General features: G+C 52.5%; 1 protein-coding gene across 5 annotated transcripts; it reads left to right on the forward strand.

Annotated features, from left to right (window-relative positions):
• On the forward strand, positions 1–25,986 carry BRI3 (brain protein I3). 5 transcript variants are annotated; one of them, XM_044233794.1, is made up of 7 exons: positions 1–2,329; positions 5,653–5,765; positions 7,325–7,492; positions 16,402–16,574; positions 17,143–17,260; positions 17,815–17,917; positions 25,574–25,986. In XM_044233794.1, the coding sequence occupies exons 3-7, from the start codon at positions 7,345–7,347 to the stop codon at positions 25,704–25,706; spliced, it is 675 nt and encodes a 224-aa protein (XP_044089729.1). In that variant the 5' UTR covers positions 1–2,329; positions 5,653–5,765; positions 7,325–7,344; the 3' UTR covers positions 25,707–25,986. The 5 variants fall into 5 exon arrangements, with proteins under 5 accessions (XP_044089729.1, XP_044089731.1, XP_044089730.1 ...); XM_044233796.1 differs by lacking the exons at positions 1–2,329; positions 5,653–5,765; positions 7,325–7,492 and adding exons at positions 7,715–9,314; positions 15,126–15,281 and having other exon boundaries at positions 15,912–16,574; XM_044233795.1 differs by lacking the exons at positions 1–2,329; positions 5,653–5,765; positions 7,325–7,492 and adding an exon at positions 7,715–9,504 and having other exon boundaries at positions 15,912–16,574.
• The last annotated feature ends 85 nt before the right edge of the window (positions 25,987–26,071 follow it).

The raw sequence follows: 26,071 nt of genomic DNA on the forward strand, positions 1-26,071 counted from the left end.
CCTATTGAATTTCCAAGACTTAGTGATTACCTAACACATAATAGGTATTCGATTTTTATTAAAGGAATGAATATCCCTCCTGCAGGCCCCCAGATACTGGGTAAGCCATGGACTGAAAAATGTTGGAAGAGCCTGAGCAAAATACAGCAGAGATTAGCAGAACTGACCCACACACATCGCTCTCTGTCCATTTCTTCCACCACTTCCACCAACAAGAAGCATGGCTGCCTTGGCCCTTTCTTAACATGGCTTCCAGTAGGCTCCATGTGTGTTAAATGGATGTGGTGAGGTTGTTTTAAGGTCTTTCTGATGGGATTTCTTTTTGCTGACTGCTGTTGGATTTTTCCTTTCTTTATGGAAACTCATTTGCTAGGAGTAAGCTCTTTATCACAAGTGGTTTGTGATACTTTCACTTTAATTCTGTTTACAGTCATTCCACCCTTATGTAAAGCTGATGAGTCACATGTCTGCTGAGAACCTGGTAAGGTGGGTCAGGAACAGCCTTGCTCCTGGACTTCAGCTACCCCTTCTCACCGGTCAGTAGTGTCCCACTCCTGATAATCCACAGTGTATAGTTACTTAGATGCTAGATGAAGCAGTTAAAATGTGATATTTCCACCATCTCTGGCAGAAGAAACCAATTGTTGAAAAGGACAACTGAAAGTTCACGTATATGTATGTCCTGATTCACACAGGCAACAGGGCCATAAAGTGAAGAAGTGATGTTTTCATCTCTAAGAGGAAACCTACAATACCTAAAATCTAAAACTCAAACGATGAGCTAAACCTGGAAGCCAGGGGTTAGTCACCATCCCAGGTGTCTCATCTCTGCCTGGTTATACAAATTCACACAGACATGACCAAGTCAAGCGTTTGTTCAACAGCCATCTTTGGAGAGCTTACATTAGGTTAGTCCTAGTGCTGCTGGGGATTCAAATCAGCCAAGAGACCTTTTCCACTGGAACTGAAAAGGTCCAATGGTGGGTAGAGAACTACATTAGAAGCCAGGAAAGACTATAACCTGTAGGGATGTATTTGAATTGTGTGTATAAAGGTGATTAATTTGAGGTTAAGGAGATAAACTGATAAGTTCAGTGGTAAAGTACATGGGTCAGGAGTAGACAAAGAAAACTCAGGTTAATTTGCTTCAAATGAACTCTACTCCAGGAAGCAACGTAAAGCTGGCACTCATACCTTTAAGTCCTTAATATTTATGTACCAGCAAGTGTACAGATGTGTTTATCTCTTGGGCCAGAAGCTTCTCATACAATACTTCCTTTACGCTTCCTGTATGTATCACCCTGCACCAGACTCCATGACAACTACTGGCTGACAGTAGTTGGAACAACTATTTTCTTTCTTTCTTTTTTTTTTTTATTTAATTTTTTATTTTTAAGTAACTACATTCAGTGTGGGACTTGAACTTACAACCTGGAGATCAAGATCCACCCTCTGTACCGACTGAGTCAGCCAAACCCCCCAGGAACTTCTAATGGCAGTAGACTCACCCAGAATGTGCAAAGCCAAACTGTAGTCTATGTTGTATGTAAAAGAAACATGCTGTATATTTGATTCCAGAAATATACTTTGTCCATCAAGCCACTTGTACTTAAAATGTCTTTCATTGCATTTTATAATCATTGACACAAGGGAAGTTTATTATTAACCTGCTCTGGAGTGAGGTTTCCTATCTCAAACCCCATCAACTCTCTTTCCAGCACAGAAATGGAGCTCCACTGATGGTTGCCACACAGGTAGGATTGGCCCTGGGTGGTGGCTGATAAAGAAGTTGCTGGTCTCAGCTCTGCTGGACTTACCACATCTCTCCCAGGCAGGCAGTGCATCAAGGATAGGTGCCACCCAGCCACTAGGGATGAAAGCCAGACCCAAGCTGGCTCTTTTGAGACATTCTGATACGCTTCTCCATACCTGTCCAAGAACCAGTAATCTCTTGTCGCTAGAATTAGAATTCACTGCTGCTAACGTGTTCCAAGAAGAAACGCTTAAGGAAATTTTTAGACACTTCAGAGAGTGAAAGGAGATGCCAACTAGAGGAGATGCCAGGACAGGAGTTACAAAGCTAGATGTATGGCTACTCTAATTACAGATTTAAAATGTAAAGAACAAAACTTCTTGAAGATAATACTAGAAAAAATTTATTTTTAAAAATTTTTTTCTTTTTAAGGTAGGCTCCGCAGCTGGCATGGAGCCCAACACAGGACTCGAACCCACAATAATGAGATGAAGACCTGGCCCAAGATCAAGAATCAGAACTTAACCAACTGAGCCACCCAGTGCCCCCTAATAAAAATATCTCACAGATCTTAAGGTAAGGAAGGATTTCTACAAAAAAAAAAAAAAAAAAAGGTGTAGAAAGCACCAACTATAACGAAAGAGATGAATACATTCAACTACTCTAAAATCAAAAACTTCTCTTTATCAAGACACCATTAAAAGGGTAAAAAGGCAAGCCACAGAGCAGAAGATATTTGCAACACGCATAACCAACAAAGGGCTAGGATCCAAAACATAGAAAGAACTCCTGCCAGTCAGTAAGAAAAAGACAAACATTTTAATTGTGAAAAAGGTGAAGGACCTGAATAGCACATAAGAGGAAAGAGGAAATACAAGTGGCTAATAAACAGGAAAAAGTGCTCAACCTCACCAGTAAGCAGGAGAATACAGGTTAAAGCCACAAGGAGTTGCCTACCACATAGGCCAAGTAAAAGTAGAAATGGGTGCTCTCACTGGGGAAGTCAGTCTGATACTATCCAGTGAAGCTGAAGATAGGCCTTCCCTGTGGCCAGCAGTGCCTTTGCTAATACAAACACTAGGAGCACATGTGAGAACGTTCTTAGCGGTTTGTAATAGCTCCAAGTGTCCATTGGTAGTGGAATGTATTAATAAATGTGATATAGTATTACAGCAAATATTATTGGTAAACAAAAATGAAGTACAACTAGATGCAATAACATGGATGAATCTAGAACATATGGTGAGTAAAAAAAAAAAGCTATCCTAAAGGAGTACCTATGACCCCTTTTATATGCAAAGTTCAAAAATAGGCAAGAATTTAATTACGTTTGCCGACATATATTTATGGTAAAAATATAAAGATAAGTAAATGGGGGACGCCTGGGTGGCGCAGTTGGTTGGACGACTGCCTTCGGCTCAGGGCGTGATCCTGGAGTCCCAGGATCGAGTCCCACATCAGGCTCCCAGCTCCATGGGGAGTCTGCTTCGCTCTCTGACCTTCTCCTCGCTCATGCTCTCTCTCACTGTCTCTCTCTCTCAAATAAATAAATAAAAATTCTTTAAAAAAAAAAAAAAAAAAAAAAAAAAAAAAAAGATAAGTAAATGGTTATCATAACATTACGATAAAAACTAGGATGTGATGCCTTTGGAGGACCAAAGGGACATAGTGAGGCTTTGGGATTGCTGCCAGTGTTTTAGTTCTTCACCTGGGCAGTTATTATGTAAGTTTTGCTTCATGATAATTCACAATATTTATGTCTCCGTCTTCTCTAGTATATTTTATAATTTAAAAAGATTTAGTTTTGGGGTACCTGGTTGGCTCAGTCGCTTAAGTGTCTGCCTTCAGCTTGGGTTGTGGCCCCAGGGTCCCGGGATTGAGGCCCACATCCGCCTCCCTGCTCAGTGGGGAGTCTGCTTCTCCCTCTCCCTTTGCCCCTCTGACCCTCTCGTGTTCTTTGTCTCTCTCTCTCTCTCAAGAAAAAAATCCTGAGCATTTAAAATAATTAAATTAGGGGCGCCTGGGTGGCTCAGTGGGTTAAGCCCCTGCCTTTGGCTCAGGTCATGATCTCGGGGTCCTGGGATCGAGTCCCACATCGGGCTCTCTGCTCAGCGGGGAGCCTGCTTCCTCCTCTCTCTCTCTGCCTGCCTCTCTGCCTACTTGTGATCTCTCTCTGTCAAATAAATAAATAAAATCTTTTTAAAAAATAAAATTAAAAAAATAATAATAAAATAAAATAATTAAATTAAAAGTTTTTTTTTCCCCCAAAGGACACTTGGTAAAAGCAACAGTCCTAGTTTTACATGAATGAGATTAACTTGCCAGTGACAGTATCACACAGGATTTTCAAGAATTTTGTAACTCAACCCAGAAAAAAGATAAAATGATAGAAATCTGAGGGCACAGAGAGAATGCTGGCATGATAGTGACACCATGGTGACAGTGACATGAAGAGATGTTTGAAGCATTTCCAGAAAAGTAAGAGTGAAAAACATTTTCTACGGGTATCTCTGATTTGAAATGTAAACATAAAACCAAGTTAATAAATGCTACAAATTGACATCCATTTCATTTTTATTCTTAAAAAGTTGAGTCCACCTCACCCACATCTTTTCTGGGAGCTTCCCAGGGGAAAGAAGAGTGCTGTCTGTATTGACCGTCCCAGTAGCTGTCACCAGCCCCATCTGACAGCACAAGGAAAAAGTAATTTGCTAGCGTTCACATCGCTAATTTTCAAATTTTGGGGTTGCAGACTGAGAGGTGGGAGGGTATCCATGGCAGGGGGAGTCGTGTAACTCACAGCATCGACAGCGGGCCGGAAACCAGCTTCAGCAAACAGGCAGGAATGAGGGCCCCGAGAGCCACCATCGCCGCCGCGCCCTTCTTGCCACGGCACCAGCCTCACCAGGGCACAGGCAGTGATGTGTTGGGTGTTGCCCCAGCGCCATGGCCCCCACTGTGCTCTGGGCCCGCCGTCAGCGGCACATGTTCCAATCTGTCCGTTCTCTCTGCCCCTCACCACAGACCCAGAGTCCCAGGCTCAAGTATCCAGTTGGCCAACATCAACTCCTTTGCCTATGTCTGAGGGACTTGGGGTTTGAGGGAGCAAGGATCTCACCTTTTAGGGGCCCTACCAAGATTCCCAGATCTGGTAGGCAACAGAAGGTAGTTCACACACTGAATGGTTAGAAATGGTCATATCCATTTTCCCTGTAGAGCCAGGCAGTGGCAGGGCTGGGACCAGTGCCCCAGACAACACCAATTTCCACTATTCCTTCTGAGTTGCTTTGGACCTGGGGGTGAGATGGGTAGCAAACCCCAGTCGCCGGTGGTGGTGTCTTCACCCCCTCGAGCAGTTGCTGGCATCAGATGTGCAGTCGCTAGGGCTGCAAGCGGGAACCTGCTGAGGTCACTCACACAAGAATCAGTCCCAACAGCAGCTCTCGAGTTACTTTCAAGCCAGTCGATAGCAGGCCAAGGACAGTGTGGGCACAGGTACAAAATTAAATACTCCAGGCTCCTGCTCGAAAGAGCCTGGAGTCTAATCTCTTAAAATATCAGCTGGGGGCACCTGCTTGACTCAGCTGGTTGAGCGTCTGGCTCTTGGTTTCTGCTCAGGTTATGATCTCAAGTTCGTGGGATCAAGCCCCGCGTTGGGCTCTGCACTAAGCATGGAGTCTTCTTGGACCTCTCCCTCTGCTTCTTCCCCTGCTCATGCTATCTCAAATCAATCCATTAATGTAAAAAAAAAAAAAAAAAAGTCAGGTGTGTTACTGCTGCCCTTAACATAAGGTCTTATAGAATTCCTGAATTCCTCTTTCTGGTCCCCCATTGTATTTCCAAGTGTGTGTTTTAAGGGCGAAGTGCTCTATGATCTTTTCCCAATTTGTATTTTGCAGTTATTGTCACTGTATCCCTAAATGATGAAGATCATCAAAGGAAGCTTTAGGAACGTGAACTTCGGGGTTGTTTGACAAGCTACTTCACTACCTGGTATAGTTCTTTAGGCATTGTAAGTACTTAGTAAATACTGGAGAGTGGTTGGACGTGGGACAGGTAGTGGAAGTGATTTTGAGAAATAGAAGCGAGAATGAATTTGATTTAGATATGGAGAGGCCTCCATAGGCAGCCAATATGTCTCCTGCTCCAAAAGAAATGAAATTCAAAGAAGTTTATAAAGGAAATTTCTCCAGAAACCAAAAAGGACCAGGAACGGGAGCGTGGTGGGATCCCTGACCAGGGTGTCTGGACAGCCAACAAGGCAGGCAGGCCGGCCCTGGAACCACACAGGAGTCCACTCTCAGCCCAGGTGGAAAGGAGGGAGGTGGACAATTAGGTGTATGAGCCAGGCCATTCTAAGGGCCCAGACTGTTGTCCTTACTTGACCAAGAACGACTCTGGGGCGTGGGGAGGTCACCCTGCCCAGAGGCAGCCGGGATTCAACTTTCCTGCATGTGGCCTCAAAGCCTGTCTTCATCACTAATCTGCCCTTGCACAGTTTTAGGATTTCTCTGATGCACCTACATCTTAGCAGGGGCCTGAATAAAGGAGTGAGGACATGAGTGCAGTGCATAGTGGGAATGTCAAGTGCAACAGCCCGGGACCAGCAGGCAGGCAGGGTGGCTGGAGCTGGGGAGACATGAGACTGAGAAACAGTGAGCTCAGAGGGCCTGGAGGGAGAGGGTGGCTGGGGTTAGGGCAGAGCCGTGCATTCGTAACGAAGCCCAAGGGACACGTTCCCAGGTGGGCACAAGCGTAGCTGTAAGAGATTGTTTAACGTCACTGCTTTCACTAAGTAGGTGTGGACACAGACCCCAGAGTGGCCCCATGATCTCTGCCCCCTCTGTCGTCCCTTCCTTTGATGCGGGCTGGCCTGTGGCTTTCCTCTAGCTAGTAGAATCCTGCAGAGATGCAGGGATTTGGCAGATGTAATTAAGGTCCGAAATCGGTAGATTTTGAGTTAATTAGAAGGGAGATGATCCTGGGTAAGCTTGGCGTAATTAGATAAAGGCCCTTTTAAGAGGGACTTGGGTTTTCCTGAGGCCAGACACTGTCTCCTGCTGGCCTTGCAGAAACAAACAGCCATGTTGTAAACGGCCTCTGGGGAGGGCCACGTGGCAGGGGAACTCAGGCAGCCTTTAGAATCTGAGGGCGACCTACAGCCGGTAAGAAGCTGGGGCCCTCAGGAGTCCACTGCAAGGAAATGAATGCAGCCAACAGTCAAATGAGCCTGGCAAAGAATTCTTCCCCACTCACACTTCCAAGTGGAGACATAGCCTGACGACATGTTGGTTGCAGGCTTGAGAGACCCTGAGCAGAAAACCTAGCAAGGCTGAGGCCAGACTCTTGACCAACAGACACTGTGAGATGAGAAACGGACATTGTTTTAAGTTGCTAAATATGGGATACTTTGTTGTGTAGCTTAGAAAATGAATATAGTAAGAGATTTCTAACATAGGGATACACGCTTAGAAATATATGTGTGGAAAAAAAAAAAGAAAGAAATATATGTGTGTGTGTTGATTTCCCCCAATGATAAAGCAGTGCTTTGTACTTTTTTTTTTTTGTCAGTGTCAGTAGAAACAGCTAAAATGCAAGGGACCAAGGAACAGAGCCAGTGGCCCCAGAAAAAGCAGGAACAGTCAGTGCTGGTGATTATTCATGAGAACGGGCAGGTGCCTGCCCCCGTGCTCAGACACAAAAGCCAGGTAATGAGCGGGCTTCACGGCGTGTTCCCAGGTAGGTAATAATGTCAGTCACCCAAGTGTCAAAGGAAGACAGCGCCATGAAGAGTCAATCCTTCATTTCTGGATGATAAAATTTCTAGAGGCCTTTTTAATTTTTGTGCAATGCTAATAAGGCACGGCGTGTGAGTGGCTTCACTGGTGAAGTGTTTGCCTTCAGCTCAGGTTATGATCCCAGAACCAAGCCCCATGTTGGGTTCCCTGCTCAGCGGGGAGCTTGCTTCTCCTCTCCCTCTGTCCCTCCCCCTGCTTAAGCTCTCTTGCTCTCGTTCACTCTTTTGAATAAATAAAATCTTAAAAAAAAAAAACACTTTAAACAATGCTAATAAGGCAAACATAAATGTTTAGTAATGCTGACAGATGAAGTCACTATTTTGTAATGACAGGACTAGGTTAATCAATCATAAAAACTCAGAGGTGGGTTTTGGAATACCACCCAGCAAGACTTTAAAAATGTATCATTTTAGGGGTGCCTGGCTGGCTCAGTCAGTAAAGCATGCGACTGTTTTAGAGAGAGAAAGTGCATGTGCTTGGGGGGTGGGAGGTGACTTGGAGGGTAAGGGGAGTAGGGAGCTAGGTCAAGAGCGGCAGAGGGAGAGGGAGAGAATCCCAAGCAGACTCCCCACTGAGCTCAGGCCCAGTCCCATAACCCAGAGATCATAACCTGAGCTGAAATCAGGAGTCAGATGTTTAACGGACAGTGCCACCGAGTTGCCCCGAGCATGTGACTCTTGATCTCAGGGTTGTAAGCTTGAGCCCCACATTGGGTATAGAGATTATTTAAAATCTTTAAAAAAAACAACATAATTTTAGGGGAGACATAAGGTTGCAAAGAACTAAAACCTGTGTGAAAGGTGTGGGTTTTCTAGATCTGACCAATGCAGGAAATGACATTTCTAAAAAGCAACTTTAGTCCGATCGCCTAGATTCAGCCCTCGCCAAGAATCCCTCTGTAACCAAAATGCCTTAATTCAGCTGCTTAGAGATGGTATTCTTTTTGTTTGGGGCCTTGAGCCCTGGAAAAATATAAAAATAAATATAGCTATAATCCTAGAATGATAGGTTTTTTAAAAAGTAAAAGAAATTTTGACGATGATGTTGATATTTAGCCTAGGAAATTAGTCTATGCCTTCTGTGCTGTCTGTGGTGTCTGCAGTAGTTAACCATGCCATATTTATAGCTACAGGTTAAATTGTTGGAGACAATTACTTTAGTTGGGTTTTAGATGTAAAAGGAAAGATTTGTACAATTTGGTTCATAAGAGCTTACACTGAGCATTAAAAAAGTACGGGGAATGTGGGTGTCCTCTTTGTGCCTGATGCTCTGGGACAGTTAGGAACCTAGTCAGCTCGGGAAGAATCTGGGTTCCGGAATCTCAGTGTGGGGCCTGACCTTCCAACAAACAGGGACATCTCTTCTATTGTAGTAAGAGGACAAAGGGCCTGGGCATCTCCATGGCGGTGCAAAGATCTTCAAGTGAGAAGAAAAAGCAAATTGTACAACAAAACGTAGACTGTCCACAAGGGGAGAAGTCAGCTCTGGGAAATCACATATGCATGGAACCCCCGGGAAAGGATGAAGAGATCTGCTCCAAACTTTACTGTGATACGTATGGGTGCAGAGGGACTGTCCTTCTTTACCTGATGTCGGTGTTTTGATGTGCAGATTCCTGTACAAGATTCCGGGCAGCACTCAGTGCATGGAGACAGAGACCACGCACCACTGCCCGACACTCAGTGCCCCCCAACCCCTACACCAACGCATTCCCCCTCACAAAAATCCGATGAGGTTGCTACAATTCTTACCCCATTTGACAGGTAAGGAAACTGAACCCTAGGTGGGCTCCAAGTCAGTAGGTCAAGGAAATGGGGGCCTGGAATCTGGACAGCTTGATCTCCTGGAACCCGTGTGCTTAATCAGAAAACCGCAGGGCAGCTCACCCTACCTCTTGGACTCTCTGCGTGGGGAGCAGGACCAATCAACTCAGGTCCCAGGAAAATGTGCCAAGTGAGTGATGTGGGAAGCCCCGATGAGGAGGGAAGGACTAAGCCATGTAGAACGTGCTGCTCACGGCGCCCTAACTCTGGGACGATACACCGTAGTGCTTGGGTTTTATGCTGCAGGCACTGGGGAACCGGTGCTGGGTTTAAGCAAGGAGAGCTGTTTGGCGTGGTTGAGTGCAGTGGCTCTGAAGGGTGATTCTTCCCAGGCTTGGTGGGAGGGGTGCCCCGAGGGACTAGAGGCTGGGACCCCCTTGGGAGGCCTGGAGGTGACGAAGGCCAGGAGCAGTAGCCATGAGATGGGCAAGAAGGCTCTGTCACCTCTAAAAGAAAGACCTCACAGTTAACATCTCAGGCTATTTAGGGGGTTTCTTAAAAAGGACAGACTGTACAGGTCTTGGTTCCAGTGTGTAAGCATGTGGGTAGAGGATGTGTTTTTACTGTGGGGGGCTTCTCCGAAGCTAAAGAGGGCTGAGGGTTGTGTTACGGGTAGCACCACCAGCCACAGATTGTTCTCCCTAATAATGATGTGATCCTCAGATAAGAGCTCAGGTTTGAAAACAGACTCCCAGGCAGCATGGTGTGTGGTGTGCAGTGCGGAGCCGGTCCACATTTCACACCAGTTCAGCCTTTGGCCCGCAGTACTCAGGCTGAAGTGCTGGTGACCAGTGAACCCAGGACCCACCATGGACAGAGTGGGCCCTGTGGGGCATCTCCCAGCAGCCCTTGCTTTGCTGGATCCTGACACCAGCTTTACGCACAGCTCCCGGGTACCTGCTTTTTCCTGGTGGAGGCATAGAATAGTTTTCCTTCTTTTTAGGTCCACCTTGGAACCCCAGAAGGAACTCGACTGAGGAAGGTCAGGGAAACAACCCACAGAAATGAATGAATGATGGTTTCGAAGGGTGCTTGGTTCCTGGAATTCAGGGGGCTGTTCTTACCTCATGGTGCAGGCTATAATCCCCTGCTGCACCTGTCCCTACTGGCAGGACACAGGGACACAGGACAAAATGGGACACTGGGCCTTTGTCTTTGGTGCTGGTTACATTTTGTCTTTACCTGGATAGCTCTACAGTTCCTACTTCTCCTAAGTCATGGATTTAACCAAGAATGCCCTTGGCAATGATCTTAAGTGGGCTTGTCTTAACTGCTGGAGGCAAAGTCCCGTGGGTGGTACCTAATGGTGGGACTCCATGCTCGGAACCTGAGAATCTCGGAACAGGGAGGTATTGTGAGGCTGTGTTCTGTCCTCTGCCTGGTTCCTCCTGGGCCTCCCTGCCCCGCGATGGCTCCTCCCCCGGGGCCTTCTCCTCCATCACTCCTTCATGTCAGCCACTGCCTGTCTTCTGCTGGAGCATCAGGGGGCTGTTCCCAGCCCCATCCTCAGGCTCCCTCCCTGTGCCCAGGGGCAGCCCCCTGAAGCTAGCCATGACAACAGTGCAAGCGGCAGGTAGGGGCCACTGGGCCACTGGACAGGGCGGAGTGGGCTGGCCAGGAGAGAGGGACTGAGGATGGGGAGGGCCCTTGCAGCAGAGGTGGCCTCTCTTCTAGGGGACCTCAGTCCCCTCAGCCCTCCAAGCCGGCTGGTTTCACAGAGCTCCTTCATGAAACTGCGAAACCATGTCAAAGCCTCAGCCTCTTCTGTTTCACTCTGTGGCTTGCAGAAGAACCAAGTTCTGGGTGTCACTGGTTAAACAGAATAAAGGCTGAGAGAAGGAAGGTCAGAACCCTTGGAGGCCCTGCAAGGGGCTGTAAAAATCACCAGCTGGGGCAGCTCGCAGAGGTCCCTCACGGCCCTAAGGAGGTGACCTCTCATCTCAGCTTGGGAGTGGTCATGTGCTTTCCCCCAACCAAAGAAGAGGCCCAGTTGTCACTGAATTCAGTGCTCTGAATGGTAACAAGCACTTGGTTTCTCTTTACTCTCATAAACAATGGTGACAGAGTTCAAAGGGAAATACCTATGCACATCTGAGTAACTTCCACTGACCTCTGGAAGAGGGTAGAAAAGTTTTGGAGGTACATCCCCCCCCCGCTGATGATACTCAGTAATCACGAAAACCGCGGAGTGAGGTCTCGAAGGGTGTCAGTCATGTTCATCTTCCCTACACTCTTGGCTTTTTAAAACCAGGAATGGCTCTCTGGAATGATCCAGACCTACTTCTAGTCTGAAGAGGGATGCACTTCGTGGTCCTGTGGGCCAGAGCTCAGTTCTGGAGGTGGAAGGATCTAGGTTTAAATCCTTATCAGCTGCGTGATCTCGGGCAAGGTCAGTGGTTCCTGAGCACCTGCAATCCCAGGAACTGGGGAAACAGGAAGAACACACTATCCCAAACCACAATGGGCCTCACTTAGTGGAGAGATAGGTGCTTTCTGTATATGTAAATTGGGGGTAATAAAATCTGACTATCCTGGCCCTGATCTGAATCCCCACATAGTGCCCGACACGTAACAGCGTGACAAAGGTTGGGTTTCTCCCGGTAAGTTCCACTCAGAAATGAGGATACCGTCATTGTGGAAGGTGAGAAGGTAGAAATGCCCCCACAGAAGAGACGTTGTGAAGAGTTTTGAGAGGATGCTTGAAGTCTTAATATTAAGGAAGCCTGGCTTACAAAGGTTAAGTGATGAGCTCAGCTGAGCTGTTCTGTTTGTGGAAATCTGGACAGCAACCAGCTATTGTCCAAACCTCAGCCCACTTCCTCTTGTGTGCCGCCCACAACATCCAAATTTGGCATAGTTTTTTGGACTCTCCCACCCCCCCCCCGCCCCCAATCAAGAAGTCTTGGAAAAGCACCATGTTCTGTTAACTATAAAAGGCATTAGATTAATTTTGTACATGGTTGCCGCAAATGTGTTTGACTTCCCTGTTTTTGCCTATTAGTCCAGATACACCGGTTACATCCATTAATACGGAGCTGCTTTTCAGGGGGTTTGATTACAGCTGCTTGGAGACTTACTTAGCTAGAAACTTGCTATCCAGAATTTACTCTCTGTTCTTGTGAGAATTGCTGGAAAATGTTGACTTACAGAGACATTTTCTGTGTTTGTATGAGTGCGTTCTACCAGGTAGACCGATGGAGGGAGGACCACTTCTTAGAGAATGAAGGCTGTTGTTTGGATTTAAATATGGTAATATATATTATTTAGTAATATATATTATGTAATATATATTTTTTTAAAGATTTTATTTATTTATTTGACAGACAGAGATCACAAGCAGACAGAGAGGCAGGCAGAGAGAGGGAGAGGAGGAAGCAGGCTCCCTGCAGAGCAGAGAGCCCGATGTGGGACTCGATCCCAGGACCCTGAGATCATGACCTGAGCCGAAGGCAGTGGCTTAACCCACTGAGCCACCCAGGCGCCCATATTATGTAATATATATTATGACGAGAGTTACTATGTGACCCAGCACGAAATTGTCACCTGTGTTGCGTAGAATGTATGTACTTAATTTATGAAATACCTAGAAATATTTGCCTAGTAGAATTAGGAGACTTCCCATAAAACTTAAAACTTAGTGTTTATCTAAGATAAACATTTAGCAAGTATTTGGTGAGTGCGTTCTCTGAGCCAGGCGCTTGTAATTGGTTACTGCCTTGGATTTTGAAATATCTGCTGCTGCTACTTTTTCTTTCTTTCTCTCTCAACTTTTTTTTTTTTAAACCACAATCCCAACCATGTGAGATGCTAGTTTCCTGAATGTGCAAGACACTCACGTGATGGGTAATCAGCATTCTGCAAAAAGGGGATGATTCTTGTTTTGGTTTCCTCTGGCTACATCTGAGGAGAGTCCTTGGTGACTGCCAAGGTCTGGAGGACAGTGGCACCTCCCAGGCACGAGCCAGCATGTGCACTGCCTGACCAGATCCCTTGCAGAGTGCTCCTAAGACCTGTACACATAACAGTTAAAAATCGTATTTACTCACTTTTATGGATGAAGCAATACTAAAAAAAAATTTTTTTTTCGATGTACACATGAGATAAGCGTGTAGAATTTTAGCTATCTGAAAAATGTGCTCAGAGGAAGATATGTTCCAAATCTTCTACAATCGGAGTGCATTTCTGGTAAAAATCAGCAGTGGCTGGCTTTTTTGGTGCACTTTGCGTGGAAGCAGTGTATAAGGATTGCTAGTGGCAGGAGTGCCGATGTGGGATCGGAAGATCCACCTTCCGTGGCTGAGAGACCTTAGAAGAATTACTGGACCTCTCTGAGTCAAGCAGTGGAGGGGCGGGCAACTCTACTTCATGGGATGGCCCCAGGGATGAACTGAGGTGTTTATAACCTCGACTGAGTAGGTTTAAAGATCAAACTGACTTTAGTCAGTGACTTGTGAAGGGGGCACCATCCCATCCTGCAGATAGAAAAGGCGCTCCGGAGAGCTGCACAAAATGGGAGACTTTCGTAGGCAGAAGGGGACAGGGCAAGGAGAGAGCCTCCTCTTAGGGGGATAGCAGGGTTCTGTCCCGTGGATCACCTCACCGCTGCTGGCCAGGAGATTCCAGATGGACTGGCTTAAAACTGCACTCCTGGGAAGGGCTGAAACTGCAGGGTGGCAGGGTATTAAGTCTTGGTTTGCTTTGTCTCTTTTTGGTAACACGGGTGAGATGATTCCCGGTCCCGCTCTGATGTAGCATCACTGACCTCGGTCCGCTCTTACGCTGCCCTGTGGTCAGAGCCTGGCTCTCTAGCCTAGCCAAGTGCCCATTCTCCTCGGTGACTCCCCTACTTCCTCCTCTTTCCTGGAACCCCAACACCGCTCCCCTAGCCTCGGTCTCACTGCTGATCTTGCTTCCCGTGTCATACAGAAAACAGAAGCAGTCCCAAGACCAAACCCCCTGCCCCACCTCCGTCCAGCTGCATGGGCACCCACGTGCTCCACCTTCTCCCGTTTCTGTGGGTGACCCTGTGATCCCAGCACGGCCCCTTCTCCCCTCTTTCTCCCACATCCTCCCTCTTCCCGTGCAGATAGTTCCCATCAGGTTGTACAAATGCTGTTACCTTCCTTCCCCTCAGAGCACAGTCAGAAGCTGGTCCTTCTGGTCTCACGGCTAACTCCGACCTCCCTCCAGGCTCTGCTCACCTTCTCAAGGCACCCACTCCAAACACCGATGTGAGATCACACACCCGTGCACCACCTTGGCCACCTCACCGCCATGCCCTTGACCCTGCTCATTTCCACCCTATAGCACTTCCACTTTCCATGACCGCCTCCACCCCATTAAAGTGTAGCTCCATGAGGGTGGATGGTGCCAGTTTTGTTGCAGAGTATGTGCTCCATAAATACTTTTTAAAAAAATATTTGTTCATTTGACAGAGATCACAAGTAGGCAGAGAGGCAGGCAGAGAGAAGTCAGGGGAAGCAGGCTCCCCGCTGAGCAGAGAGCTGGATGCGCGCTCCATCCCAGGACCCTGAGCTCATGACCTGAGCTGAAAGCAGAGGATTAACCCACTGAGCCACCTAGGCGCCCCACCACTGGTATTCTAAATGGGACTTCTGCCCTGGTCCTCTTAGGGTACCCAGGGTTCATGGGTACCTCTAATCTCACTGCACAAGCCTTGCTGCACTGCCATTGTGAGCTTACTCACTCCCTACCAGAGGGCTTCTTTTGTGTGTCCCCTGCCCCCCTCAGGCCTTTCAAGACAGAACCCAGGATAACAGGTCACACTCAGCTTGCTCCTGAATGAAGCGGCAGGACCTATTTTGTGTCTGTGAGCAATGTCCCCCCAAAGTGATGTTGGGAAATCCTAAGCTCACACCATCTCATTCATGAATATGGATTTCCAAGGTAGGGGATGCTGCTGGGGTGCAGGGTGCAGGGTGGGGGGTGGGAACCAATCATTGGAGGAGAAGGGAGCGAGAGGCCAAGGATTCTGTGGAGTTTGAGTTAGTAAACAAAGGCATATCATGAAGGGGAAACTAATCAAGAAATTGAAAGGACATCAGCCAACTTTAGTCCCAATGGAAAGGACCTCACTGAACTATCTCATGAGCAGTTGCAAGGCTGGAATGATAGGGACCCCTGCGGGTGTCCACAGCTGCCCAGATGTTAGCAGGCTTGACCCAAGCCCACTTTTCACTGGTTGGTGAGGTTGGGGATGCACCCCTATTCTTCCTTGGTGGGGTTGTCACACTGTGGGGCCATCTCTCTCTGAGGCCAGCACCCCTGCTGGCCACAAAGTCTTGGGCCACTCTTGTCCTGTTTCCATTCTTGACCTGGCTCTCCCCTAATGCTAGTCAGGCCCGCCCCTCATTTCTCCCCCACAGGATGCCGAGATGATGATGACGACTGGTACAGGAGGTGGGCTTTGAAGAGCTAAACTTTGCGACCCAGGGTTAAGACAGTCTCTGAGGGAAAAGTTGAAAAATACGGTGGGGTCTGAGCTGTCCTTTGTCCTCTTGCTGGATCACTCTGCAGGTCCCATGAAAGGAGATGGGAAACACCAAAGGCTACAGAAGGCCCTGGAAAGACCTAGAGAAGCTACGAATGTAAGGGGCGTTAAGCTTGCAGATCCTTCTCTTCCAAGTGTTGCTACAAACCCACCAAGCATTAGCAGCGGCGATCGATGAGACTGCTACAGTGAGGGAACCCACTGGTTGGTCTTTGCGTCAAGTTTAGGCCACTCCCCTTGTTTGAGCCTCGGTCTCCCGGTTGCGAACTAGGGCTAATAAGTACCTCCCGGGTTTTTGTGACGATTAGCAAAACCGACGAACGACGGAGGGACAGTGCTTGTCACGTAGTAGGTGCTCAGTATTTAGAGTTTTGTCCCCAAGCGGGGAATTATCAACGGCTACAACTCCTAGAAATTACCTAATTCAATTTATCAAGAAGAAAACCGAGGGAATGAACATCAGCTGAGCGTGAGCAGGCAAGGCTGAGAAAAAGCACATGCTACTTTTTTCTGCAGGAGTCTGCGCTTCCACCGACCCGGGTCGCCGCCCTGATTGGGATCCCGGGTCGCTCGGAACGCGGAGCCTCCGGCCCCTTTGCCCCGGAGCGGTGACAACCAGGAGACGGCCGGGGGACTCAACCCTTCTGGACTCTTCTCCTGGCCGCCCCGGGCCCCTACCCTTCCCTGTGGTGAGTGGGCTCGGGGAATCCTGTCCAGCTGGCCAAGGGGGTCTTCACTCGGAGATGGGTGGAGCGGACCCAGGCGCTGGAAGGGGCGGAGTCCACGGGCCGTAGAGGTTGCGACCCCAGTGCGAAATCTCCTTTGCAGTCGTGTTTGTGGCGCGGAGTCTCCCCTCGGGCGGCGGTCTCTGGGCCGTGGAGGTGGGGCGGGGAAGAGCGCGCGGTCAAGGCCGACAAGTGTCCGACAGGGTGGCCAGGGGCGGGCGCGGCCCCTTTAAGACGCCGCTCCGGCCCCGCCCCGCGCCGCACCCCCGCCGGGAGCCGCGCCACGTGACCCGGGTCTTGTGACTGGCCAGGGGGGGAGGCGCGGAGGGGAAGCCCGCGGCGCCCGCCTCCGAGAGGGGCCCAGCCCCGCAGCCGCTGCCGCCGCCCCGGAGGAGCGGGTCCCGCCGCCGGGTCCGGGCGTCCGCGCGAGTCCGAGCCAGCGCGGGAGCGGGAGTCTTTGCGAGAGTCCGGGCGGGAGCCGGGCCGGGCGCGGTGGGCGCCGCCCGCCATGGACCACAAGCCCCTGCTGCAGGAGCGGCCGCCCGCCTACAACCTGGAGGCCGGCCAGGGCGACTTCGCGTGCGGCCCGCACGGCTACGGCGCCATCCCCGCCGCGCCCCCGCCGCCGCCCTACCCCTACCTCGTCACAGGTGAGCCCGGCGGCCGGCGGGGAGGGTCGGGGGGGGGGCTGGGGTCGGGGTTGGGCGCCGGGCCCACAGACCTAGGACCAAACTTTGGGCCCGGACCTGTGGCGACCTTTAACCCCAAAACCAACTTTTCTCCGGACGCCGCTGCGGCGGGGGGCGCGGCCCGGCCGTGCTCGGGAGAGGGGGGGATGCCCATGCGGGCGCTGCAGTGGGGCCGCGAACGCCGAGCTCGTGGGGACGGCGGGGAGGGGGGCGAGTGAGTCTCCCGCACCCGGAGCCCGCTCTCGGGCCCTCAGCCGGCCTGGGGGTCGCGAGCCCTGGACCCGCCCATCCCGCGAAGCGCCGTGGCCTTGTTTCCTATTAACTTCGTTAACCAGGTGCCATCTGTAAATTAGCCCCAGGTAAAGCCCATAGCGGGCACTTAGTGGAGGCGGGCCATTGTCTGGATTTTGGAAAGGATAAGTTTGGGTGCGGGGCGGGGGGACGGCAGGAGAAGTAGCCCTCAGACTTCGCAGTTTTCCTCCCTGCCCCGTTCTGATGTGCCTTCCTGCCCACAGGGATACCCACCCACCATCCCAGGGTCTACAACATCCACAGTCGAAATGTCACCAGGTACCCTGCCAATTCCATCGTGGTTGTTGGAGGCTGCCCAGTCTGCAGGTATGTCACAGGCCGGGGGCGGGGGCGGCTGGCCCCCAGAGCTTCAGGAAGGCAGACTCGCTGGGAGGTGGGTCAGTCTTGGGACAAGCTGCTGACCTGCGGTGTGGGAGGGAGTGGGTTCATTTGTTCTTAGGTGTCAGCGTTGTTTCATAGGTCATCAGGGAGGGGTTTTCTTTCCTGCAGAGTTGAGTGGTTTTGGGGTCGGTGAGTCCCAATTGAGTGGGATGCAGAAATGTTAACACCTGGTGTTCCTGGTTCTGGGACCAGCATTTGATACTTGAAGGTGGTGCTCGCTTGGGCAGCACATACACTAAAATTGATTCTTGAAGGTGGTGGGGAGGTTTCTTTTTCCTGGGAAGGGCAGCTAGAAGTGCCCTGGCAGGAGAGCCCTGACTCACATGGCCAGAGAGTCCAGGGATCCGGAAGTCCAGGAGGCCAGGGGAGCAACACCCACGCCGGGCCGTTAGCTGGAGGATGATGGAAACACCATGGTTCTTTGTGTGGGGCAGGAGCTCTTTTTCGTATTCTCAAACCAAAGCCTCCAGGGTCTCACAACTGTCCTTATGGTGTGGGAACTGCAGCTAGCTACGTGCTTGTTCTGTGTGGGTCATGAGGGTTCAGATTCAGCTGAGACTTGGTCCTTGCTTGCCTGATGCAAGAGTGCGGGTCTTCAGCTTGTCTGGCAGAAGGAAGTTGAAGTCTCCGAGGTGAAATTGAGAAATGCTGGTTTCCATTTAGACTTAACGTCAAAGGTGTATCTGGAAGGCCCAGAGTGGAGTCAGGGGGGAAGTTAAAGGTTTCAGAGTCACAGGGGTCACTGTGTGGGAGAAGGAGGGCCGCACAGAGATGGGGGGTAGGAGGCTGGACTCCAGAGCCAAGCGGGGGCCCAGTAGCAGGGGCCTATGGGCCAGGGACCTCATCTGTAAACTCAGGACAGATGTGTCTTCTGATACGGCTTTGGGGGACCGTGAAGGGGGTTGGGGGAAAGACAAATGACTTGCACCCTCGTGGGCACCATTCTCTGTGGGCACCTGGGGGCATCACAGCTGTTGGGATTTGAAGGCACGAGGGTGGCAAGAAGGGACGCGGCCCGAGAGCTGGAGGAATGCTGCTGGGCCGGGCAGGGCTTGGGGCCGGGTCGCCTGTGAAGAGAGCCCCTGGGACTCATGGGGGCTTGTGTGCAGAAGGGGGTGATGGGAAACTCCCTGTCTTTGGCTTTGAGGCTGGTGTTGGGTGCTCAGAGCTCTGGCTGTGTACACAGTCCTGTGGTGACAGAGTCCCTAGTCGGGCCAGCTGGAGGATTCCAAGGGCCTATTTTTGGGCGGGAGAATCTTGGAGTGAACTCCCCAGTTTAGGAGGAGGCTCAGAAAGGTGTCTGGTGCAGAGCGGTCTGGCTGGGATTTCAGTGTCTCTGTGCCGTGGCTGAGTGCACATCCCAGCCGGTGCCCAGCCTGTTGCAGGCGCTGCATTCGGATCTCGGCTCTGTTTTCCCGCCTGGGAAGTGGGGGTGTCTTGGGGTGCTCTGTGAAGCCCTTCCTGGCCCAAGCGTCTAGGGTGAGAGTGGCGGTAAGGCCCCCGAGGCTGCTGCCGAATGGGGAGTGCTTTCCCGGCTACTTCCCGTTCTCCAGAGTCAGAGGCCTGTGGCTTCTGCTGACTGGGGTCCCAGAGCCCTAGTCTCTGCAGAATCTGGATCAAGGTCAGCTTCCTGAAGGCTGAGGTGTGCGGCACCCGCAGCGGGGATGGGTTTTTTCATGTCGGGATCACTATCCTGTCTGTCTCTGGGTGGTAGGAGGGAGGAGGAGGAGCTCTGAGAGCAAGTTTGGGGACTGAGTTGGGGCCAAAGGCTCTGATTCCCTCTTGGGCTGACCCCGGCATCCCTCCGGTCTGCGGACTGACGCCGGCAGTAAGGCCCCGCCCCCCAGCACTTGGGTGCTTCGGCTCGAGAGTTCCTGCCCGCTGCCCGCCGTGCCCTCTGCTGCTGGAGAGCGGGTGGCCCCTTGGCTCCGGGAGGCCTTGCTCTGCCTTTGCAGTGGTGGGGTGTGGGGCCACCTTCCTCGGTAGCGGGCGGGGGGCCTGGGAGATGGGCAGTGGGAAGCGGGGGGAGGCCGGATGCTTCCTAAGGAAGCTTTCCTGTGGTTGGGGAGTGGGTCCATGGCCCTGGGGTGGCTCCCCTATGGGGAGAGTGGAGAGGTGTCCCCTGGGGCACAGCCCAGTGAGGCCACTGTCTGGCATCTGGGCTTGGGAGACAGGCCACTTGTCATGTGACCACGCTGTCTCCCTTTCCATCCAACCCGCCAGGCTGTGTCCCTTCCCTCCCTGGTAGCTTGGCAGGGATTTGCCCAAGTCACACGTCTGTGATTCCTTCTGAGTGAGACTTGGCGTAAGAGGCCTGTATCACTTGTCAGCTTGGCCATCATCTTAAGCAGCTTGACCCCATCTTCCCTTTTTAGTGGGCTCCGAGAACGCTTTTCTTTGGAGCCCGGTGGGGGCGCATGCTTCGCGTTTCACCCCCGTCTGTCTGGACTTGGCCGTCTTGACCAGCCAGGGCTTTCGCCAGGCCCCGGCCTCTCTGCAGCTGATCCTCCCCTGGGGGGCGTGGGCTGTCCCTCGATGCAGGAGGAGGGGAGGTGGCACCCCCCGAGTCTGGGAGCCCAAGTCTGGCTGGGTTCACCCTGGGCTGTGCGGGGCAGCCTGTCGGGAAGGCTTAGTGGGCAGCATGGGTCAAAGGCCAGAGCGTATGTAAAGCAGCAGGTACCGAGCCGGCCGGGTGTCTCTGGGTATTTAGTTTTGGGGGTAACTGGAGGGGTGTGAGGAGATCCAGAAATGAGTGGGGCCTTGCCAAGAGAGACTCAAGGAACAGCTGTCAGGGTTGGATGCTTACCCAGAAGCCCGAGCGGTCAGGTCCCGGGGTGGTCAGTGGGGCGGGGGCTGGCGACCCTGGAAGAGCCCTGGTGGGGGGCAGAGGCAGGCTGAGGGTACATCCAGGGCATGGGGGGACAGGGTGGGGTGTGTGGAGGGGTCCTGAGAGGAAGGTGTCTGTGACAGAACCTAGGGTGTCTGATAGTGGGCCGCAGGTGTGGGGGGGTGGTCTTTCCTATTATCGGGGCCCCAGCTCATGGGGCATCTAGTTCTCACCATGGCCTTGCCCTTGCCCTGAGGAGTGGGCTGGGCCTGGGCTGCCCGGAAAACAGGCCGCTAGGATGGGCCCTGCCCACGGCCGGCTTGTGGGTTCTCCCCAGCCTGACAGGGCAGCAGTGGGAGCGCCTGGGACTCGTGCCCTGGGTGGCGCTGGCCAGGGTGCGCAGCTCGCGAGTGCCGGGGCCTCTGTGGGTGCAGGCCCGGGCTGGGGTGCTCCGCAGCACCTCCTGTGGGCCGCCCTCCCCCGGGCACCTGCCCTGGGCGCTTCTGCTCCGGGAGGCCGGTAAGTAGTGGAGGCTGCGGGACAGCAGAGGGCCAGACCGGGCGCCTCCAGGCGGGGTGAGGTCTGCGGTGGGCTGTGTTGCGGTGGGCTGTGTGCTTTGGGCATCTGGTCGCCGAGCCTCCGCTCCGGGCTGAAGGCCGCTGGGACGAAGTCTCTGCTTTCTCTTCCCTGAGGAGACTTGGGCTTCCCGGGAGGGCCGGTCTGGGATTGCTCCTGGGGTGCATCGGGCCTGTGTCCTGAGCAGCCAGGCCAAGCGGGGGCTGCTGGACTTGCGGCCCCGAAGGCCCTGGGGCTCTGGGGCGCGGTTGCCGTGAGGAATACGGAGGCGGCCTGGGGACTGCGGGGTCTGCTGGTGGCTGATGGCCGGTCCCGGGGCCGCTCGGCACTCAGTCCCCTCGGCCTCTCTGGGCCTCTCTGGGCCGGTCTGCTGTCCCTTGGGAGGCGGGAGCCCCATCCTCTGCTCGCGGAGAACCTTGCCCAGGCCCGCCCCGGTCAGACAGCAAGCGGCCACTTTCTTGGTAGGGTCGGAGTCAGGAGTTTAAAGAAGCGTTTTCAGAATTTGTCAGTTCCCAGTTTCTCCAGCTTCCACATCCTTCCCTGACCCCCCACCCCCCACCCCAGTCTGTTGCTCAAGAGCGGGGCGGGCCTCCGGCCTCGGCTGGGGCGGCTTGCTCAGTCGGTTTGGGTTCTGAGCCAGTGGAGAGGTGAAGCTCGTTCTGAATTGACCCGGGCTTTTCGGGGCAGGAGTGGGGGTGGTCGGAAAGGAAGAGTGTGTGACCCCATTTGCAGGAGGCAGCCTGGGTCAGGGTTGTCCTGGGGCGTCCCTTCCCTTCTGGGGTACCTCATGGGGACAGGCACTGGGGACAGGTTTGTTCTGCCACCTGAAGTCTTGCTCCATCAAAAGTGGCCCAGAGATCAGATTGCGTTTCTCTATTCAGAAGATTCTGGACTTTAAAAACTTTAAGTTACGCCAGCATGGTTATTGAGGTTGGGGGCAGTACCCATGGTGAGAACGTTATTTTTGCAACAAGATGTGAATATTCACATGAAGAGGATGAATTATGACCGTAAACGGCCTTGAGGTAGTTCAGGTCACAGGTGACTGCCAGGCGTGTTCGCTACAAAGCTATAGTCAAGTTCTTCCAGGGCTTTCTATCGTGTGGAAGAGGTGTGTGGACTCCTGGGTGGCGAGTGTGGTACCTGAGGGCTGACCCCATGCTTGGAGGCTCCCACTGGCTTGAAAGTGTGTCGGGTTTGGGTCGTTACCCTGTGGAAGGTGGTTTGGTCGCGGATTTGCTGGAGGGGACGGTCCCTCGTCCCTGAAGGGAAAGGCCCTTGCTCTTCCCAGAGACCTGTGGCCCAGGGGAGGGCGCCCCCTGTCTGCATCTGACAGTGCTCCTCGGGGAGGACAGAGGAGCGGGGGCCCTCGTTGGCCCACGTTTAGCCACTGCTCTGCTGCTGGGAAGCTTAGTGCTCGGGAAGGGCCGGTCCCTGGCCTCACGGGCAGAGAGGGCCTGGGGGTGCCCGTGCCCCCTGCGTTTCCTCCATTGCGGGCCGCGGAGAGCCCAGTCTCGGAGACGCCGGGGGGCAAGCGGCCCGACAGCCGCCTGCCCCCTGATGGGCGCCCCGTGTAGGGAGGCGTGCTAGGCCGCACCCATAGCTTCTGCCCCCGCCGCCCCTCCACTGCGGAGAGACGGCTCTGGGTGCAGAGGGTTGGAGGACAGCAGGACACGCCTTGGGCCTGGCCTCCTCCCAGACATTTGGAGCCTTGGAGCGGATGCGATGGGTTCTAGGTTGTGCTAACAGCTTCGATCCGCAGTGGGCTGACGTGGAGTTTCCAGCCTGGGTGGGTGCTCGGCCAGGTAGTCCCTGTCCTTGGGCCTCATTCACCCCTGGAGGGGACACTGGGCAAGGCCTCCTCCACACTCCTACAGAGGGCAGGCTTCTCTGGAAGGTTCTCAGTTGGTGCTTGTGACCCAGCTGTGAGGCCTGGTTCATTGCTGCCCTCCGCTTTCTCCTTGGGCATCCTAACTGGCGTGAACAGGTGGGATTCTTGGGATTTCGGCTGCGGGTGGAACTTAGAGGCCGAGAGAGAGGCGGACGGCGGGGGATGGGGGGACCTGGGTGGTACCAAAGCTCTGGGGGAGGGGGGGGGTCCCAGGCCACCTCCAGCTGCTGGGAAAGTGGCTTGATTAGCTTCCACAGTTGCAGGAGCCGTTGGCGAGGACGGTTGGACAGAGCAGGTGCGTTCCTGTCCCCGTGTGTGGCCCAGGACCTCCCTGAAGCCTCAGTCCCCGGGCAGCAAGGCCGCTGGCGTTTTTTCAGGTGGGGCAGGTGTGAAGTGGGGTCTGTACCATTGAGTCTGGCTCCCAGGGACAGGGATGGCCACCAGGGGCTGAAGAACAGTGTGGGGACCTGGCGACCTTGGCAGTCCTTGGAGGACTCCAATTGCAAGACTTGTGTAGCAGCATAGATGAGAACAGGCAACTCTGCTGACGGAAATTCAGGCCTGATTAGCTCCCCCTCCGCCCAGCCTTGCCTGCCCCAACGGTCCACACGCAGGCCAGCGGGGGAAGCGCCCGCTGGCGCAGTGCGACAGGGTCTTTACCTCGGGGTTTCTCGGACTCCTGCACTGTGACTCCAGGATGGGGGGAGAGTTTCCTCAAATTAACTAAAAAAACCTTTTCTTTTCTGCAGAGCTTACTGGGGAAACTGGGGTTTTAGGACGAGCCCATTGGGCAGTGGTGCTACAGGGTCCTGTCCCTTGCAGACGTTCTAGGCAGCTCCTTCCTGAGTGGGTAGGATGGGAAGTGGGCATCGAGTGTGACTTTGTCTTAAGCTGCTGCCAGCCAGGCTTCCTCAGTCTAGTTTGTTTCTCGTGACTCTTGGCCTGGCGCCTGCTCGGCAGGGCAGGGGGCGCGGGCTGGAGCCCTGGCCCAGCGGGGTCGCCACTGCTGTGGGCAGGAAACTGCTCTGAAGGGGCGGGGGCAGGTTTGGCATTTGGAGTGGAGGACGCCTTCTGGTGGCGTTTCACCTGGACACTTGACCTTCTATTAAGCTGAGCCTTGTGGGCACAGGAGGTCCTCAGCAGCATTTGAAGACAAAGGAGCAGAGGTGTGGGCCGAGGAGGGAGAGGCTTCCGCCCCATGCAGGCAGGGGCCTCCGGGAGGGCAGCAGGGAGTGGGGTGGGGGGGTGGGGGGGTCAAGTCTGTCTGCTTACTGGTCTACCTCCTGTCAGCCCTGGGTGATTTGGCATGTTTGTTCTGGTGAATTCTGGTGAAGTGTCTTGTTCACAAGGGCTCTCTGCTCACAGCGTGGTGGATGAGGCTGGAGGGGTCTCTGGCTGCCTAGGGAGGAACTTGGTTCTCTGGAATGTGAGGCATTGTTCATTAGGGCTGAGCTGGCTGTTATTTTAATTTCAGCTGTCCAGAACTTTCTAGAAGTAGCCTAAGAAGCAGTCACAGAGCTGAGCATATGGCTCCTACTTCCCACCTTTGGGGCCTCTGAAAGTGACCCTGGAATGGGAGCGGTGACTTCAGATCACTGAACCTCCAGTCCTAGCACATGGTTGGGGTAACAGCCCCTGGGCATGTGTCTGGTACACACTGAAGGTAAACTTGACTTTGTGAAGAAGAAATGGAGATTAAAATTCTCAAGATAAGTGGTCATCTTAGAGACCTTGTAAATATGGCTGATTTTAATTCTTCACTAAAATCTATGATACCTTTCCCCAAAACAGAATTCTAATACCAGTTTTACGAATTTCCCTCTAGAGAATGGAAGAATGAAAATTTTCAACAGTGGGGGGAAATATACCCTAAAATGATTCCGTTTTCTTGGTCTAATTTCTTGATCTAGGATTTTTACAGAAACTAGCATTTGCTTCTTGTTCTCCTTTTGTAAGGGAGGAGATACCGTGGTAGGTAGCATGGAAAGTGAATGTTCTTGTCAAGATGTGACGATTCCTTCCCCTAACTCCCCCCTCCCTTCCCATTCTGGAGTAGCGGTGGGGAGCAGCCGTGGGCCGCCTCCTGCGTGACCCGCGCGCGTGACAGCTGGGTGGGTTTGTTGCTGAGGGGCGAAGACGGCTGGGGACACGGTCACCGAGGCACCAGGGGCCCCGCGTGCTCACGGCCTCTGTCCCCTCTAGTGTGGGGGGCCGAGGACAGAAGGGCCGCCCTAGGTGTGGCTCTGCCCAGGGCCCTGACGTGAGCGCCCCTCTCCTCTCTCCACAGAGTCGGGGTTCTGGAGGACTCCTTCACCTTCCTGGGCATCTTCTTGGCCATCATCTTATTCCCATTTGGGTTCATCTGCTGTTTTGCCTTGAGGAAGCGAAGATGCCCTAACTGTGGAGCAAACTTCACTTAAAGGGAACACCACCCCTGGCTTTCCTACATCCAGCTGTCTTTTTCTAATGTAAATGTCATGTACAGTAGCTTTATTTGATTAAGCTTTCAGGACTGTTTTGTAAAGCGAGGTGAGGGAGATGGCGTGAGCTGCGGTTTCGTGGGCGCAGGGGTCACAGCGTGGGGACACAGCAGCACTGCTCCGGGGTGAATGACAGCTCAAGCACTGCTTTTATTTTTTGCAGTCTTCAATTTGAGGAAGGTGAGAAATACTGTTTTAAATAAATGAAATTCATACCATTGTTTACCTGGTTCTGCTTTTTCAGTGTGCACACACCGCTACTGTATAAACAGACTTGTGTACATGTTTGAAATTTCCTGTAGCCA

The sequence above is a fragment of the Neovison vison genome, chromosome 14 (genome assembly GCF_020171115.1).
Source record: "Neovison vison isolate M4711 chromosome 14, ASM_NN_V1, whole genome shotgun sequence".
Taxonomy (NCBI): Eukaryota; Metazoa; Chordata; class Mammalia; order Carnivora; family Mustelidae; genus Neogale; species Neogale vison.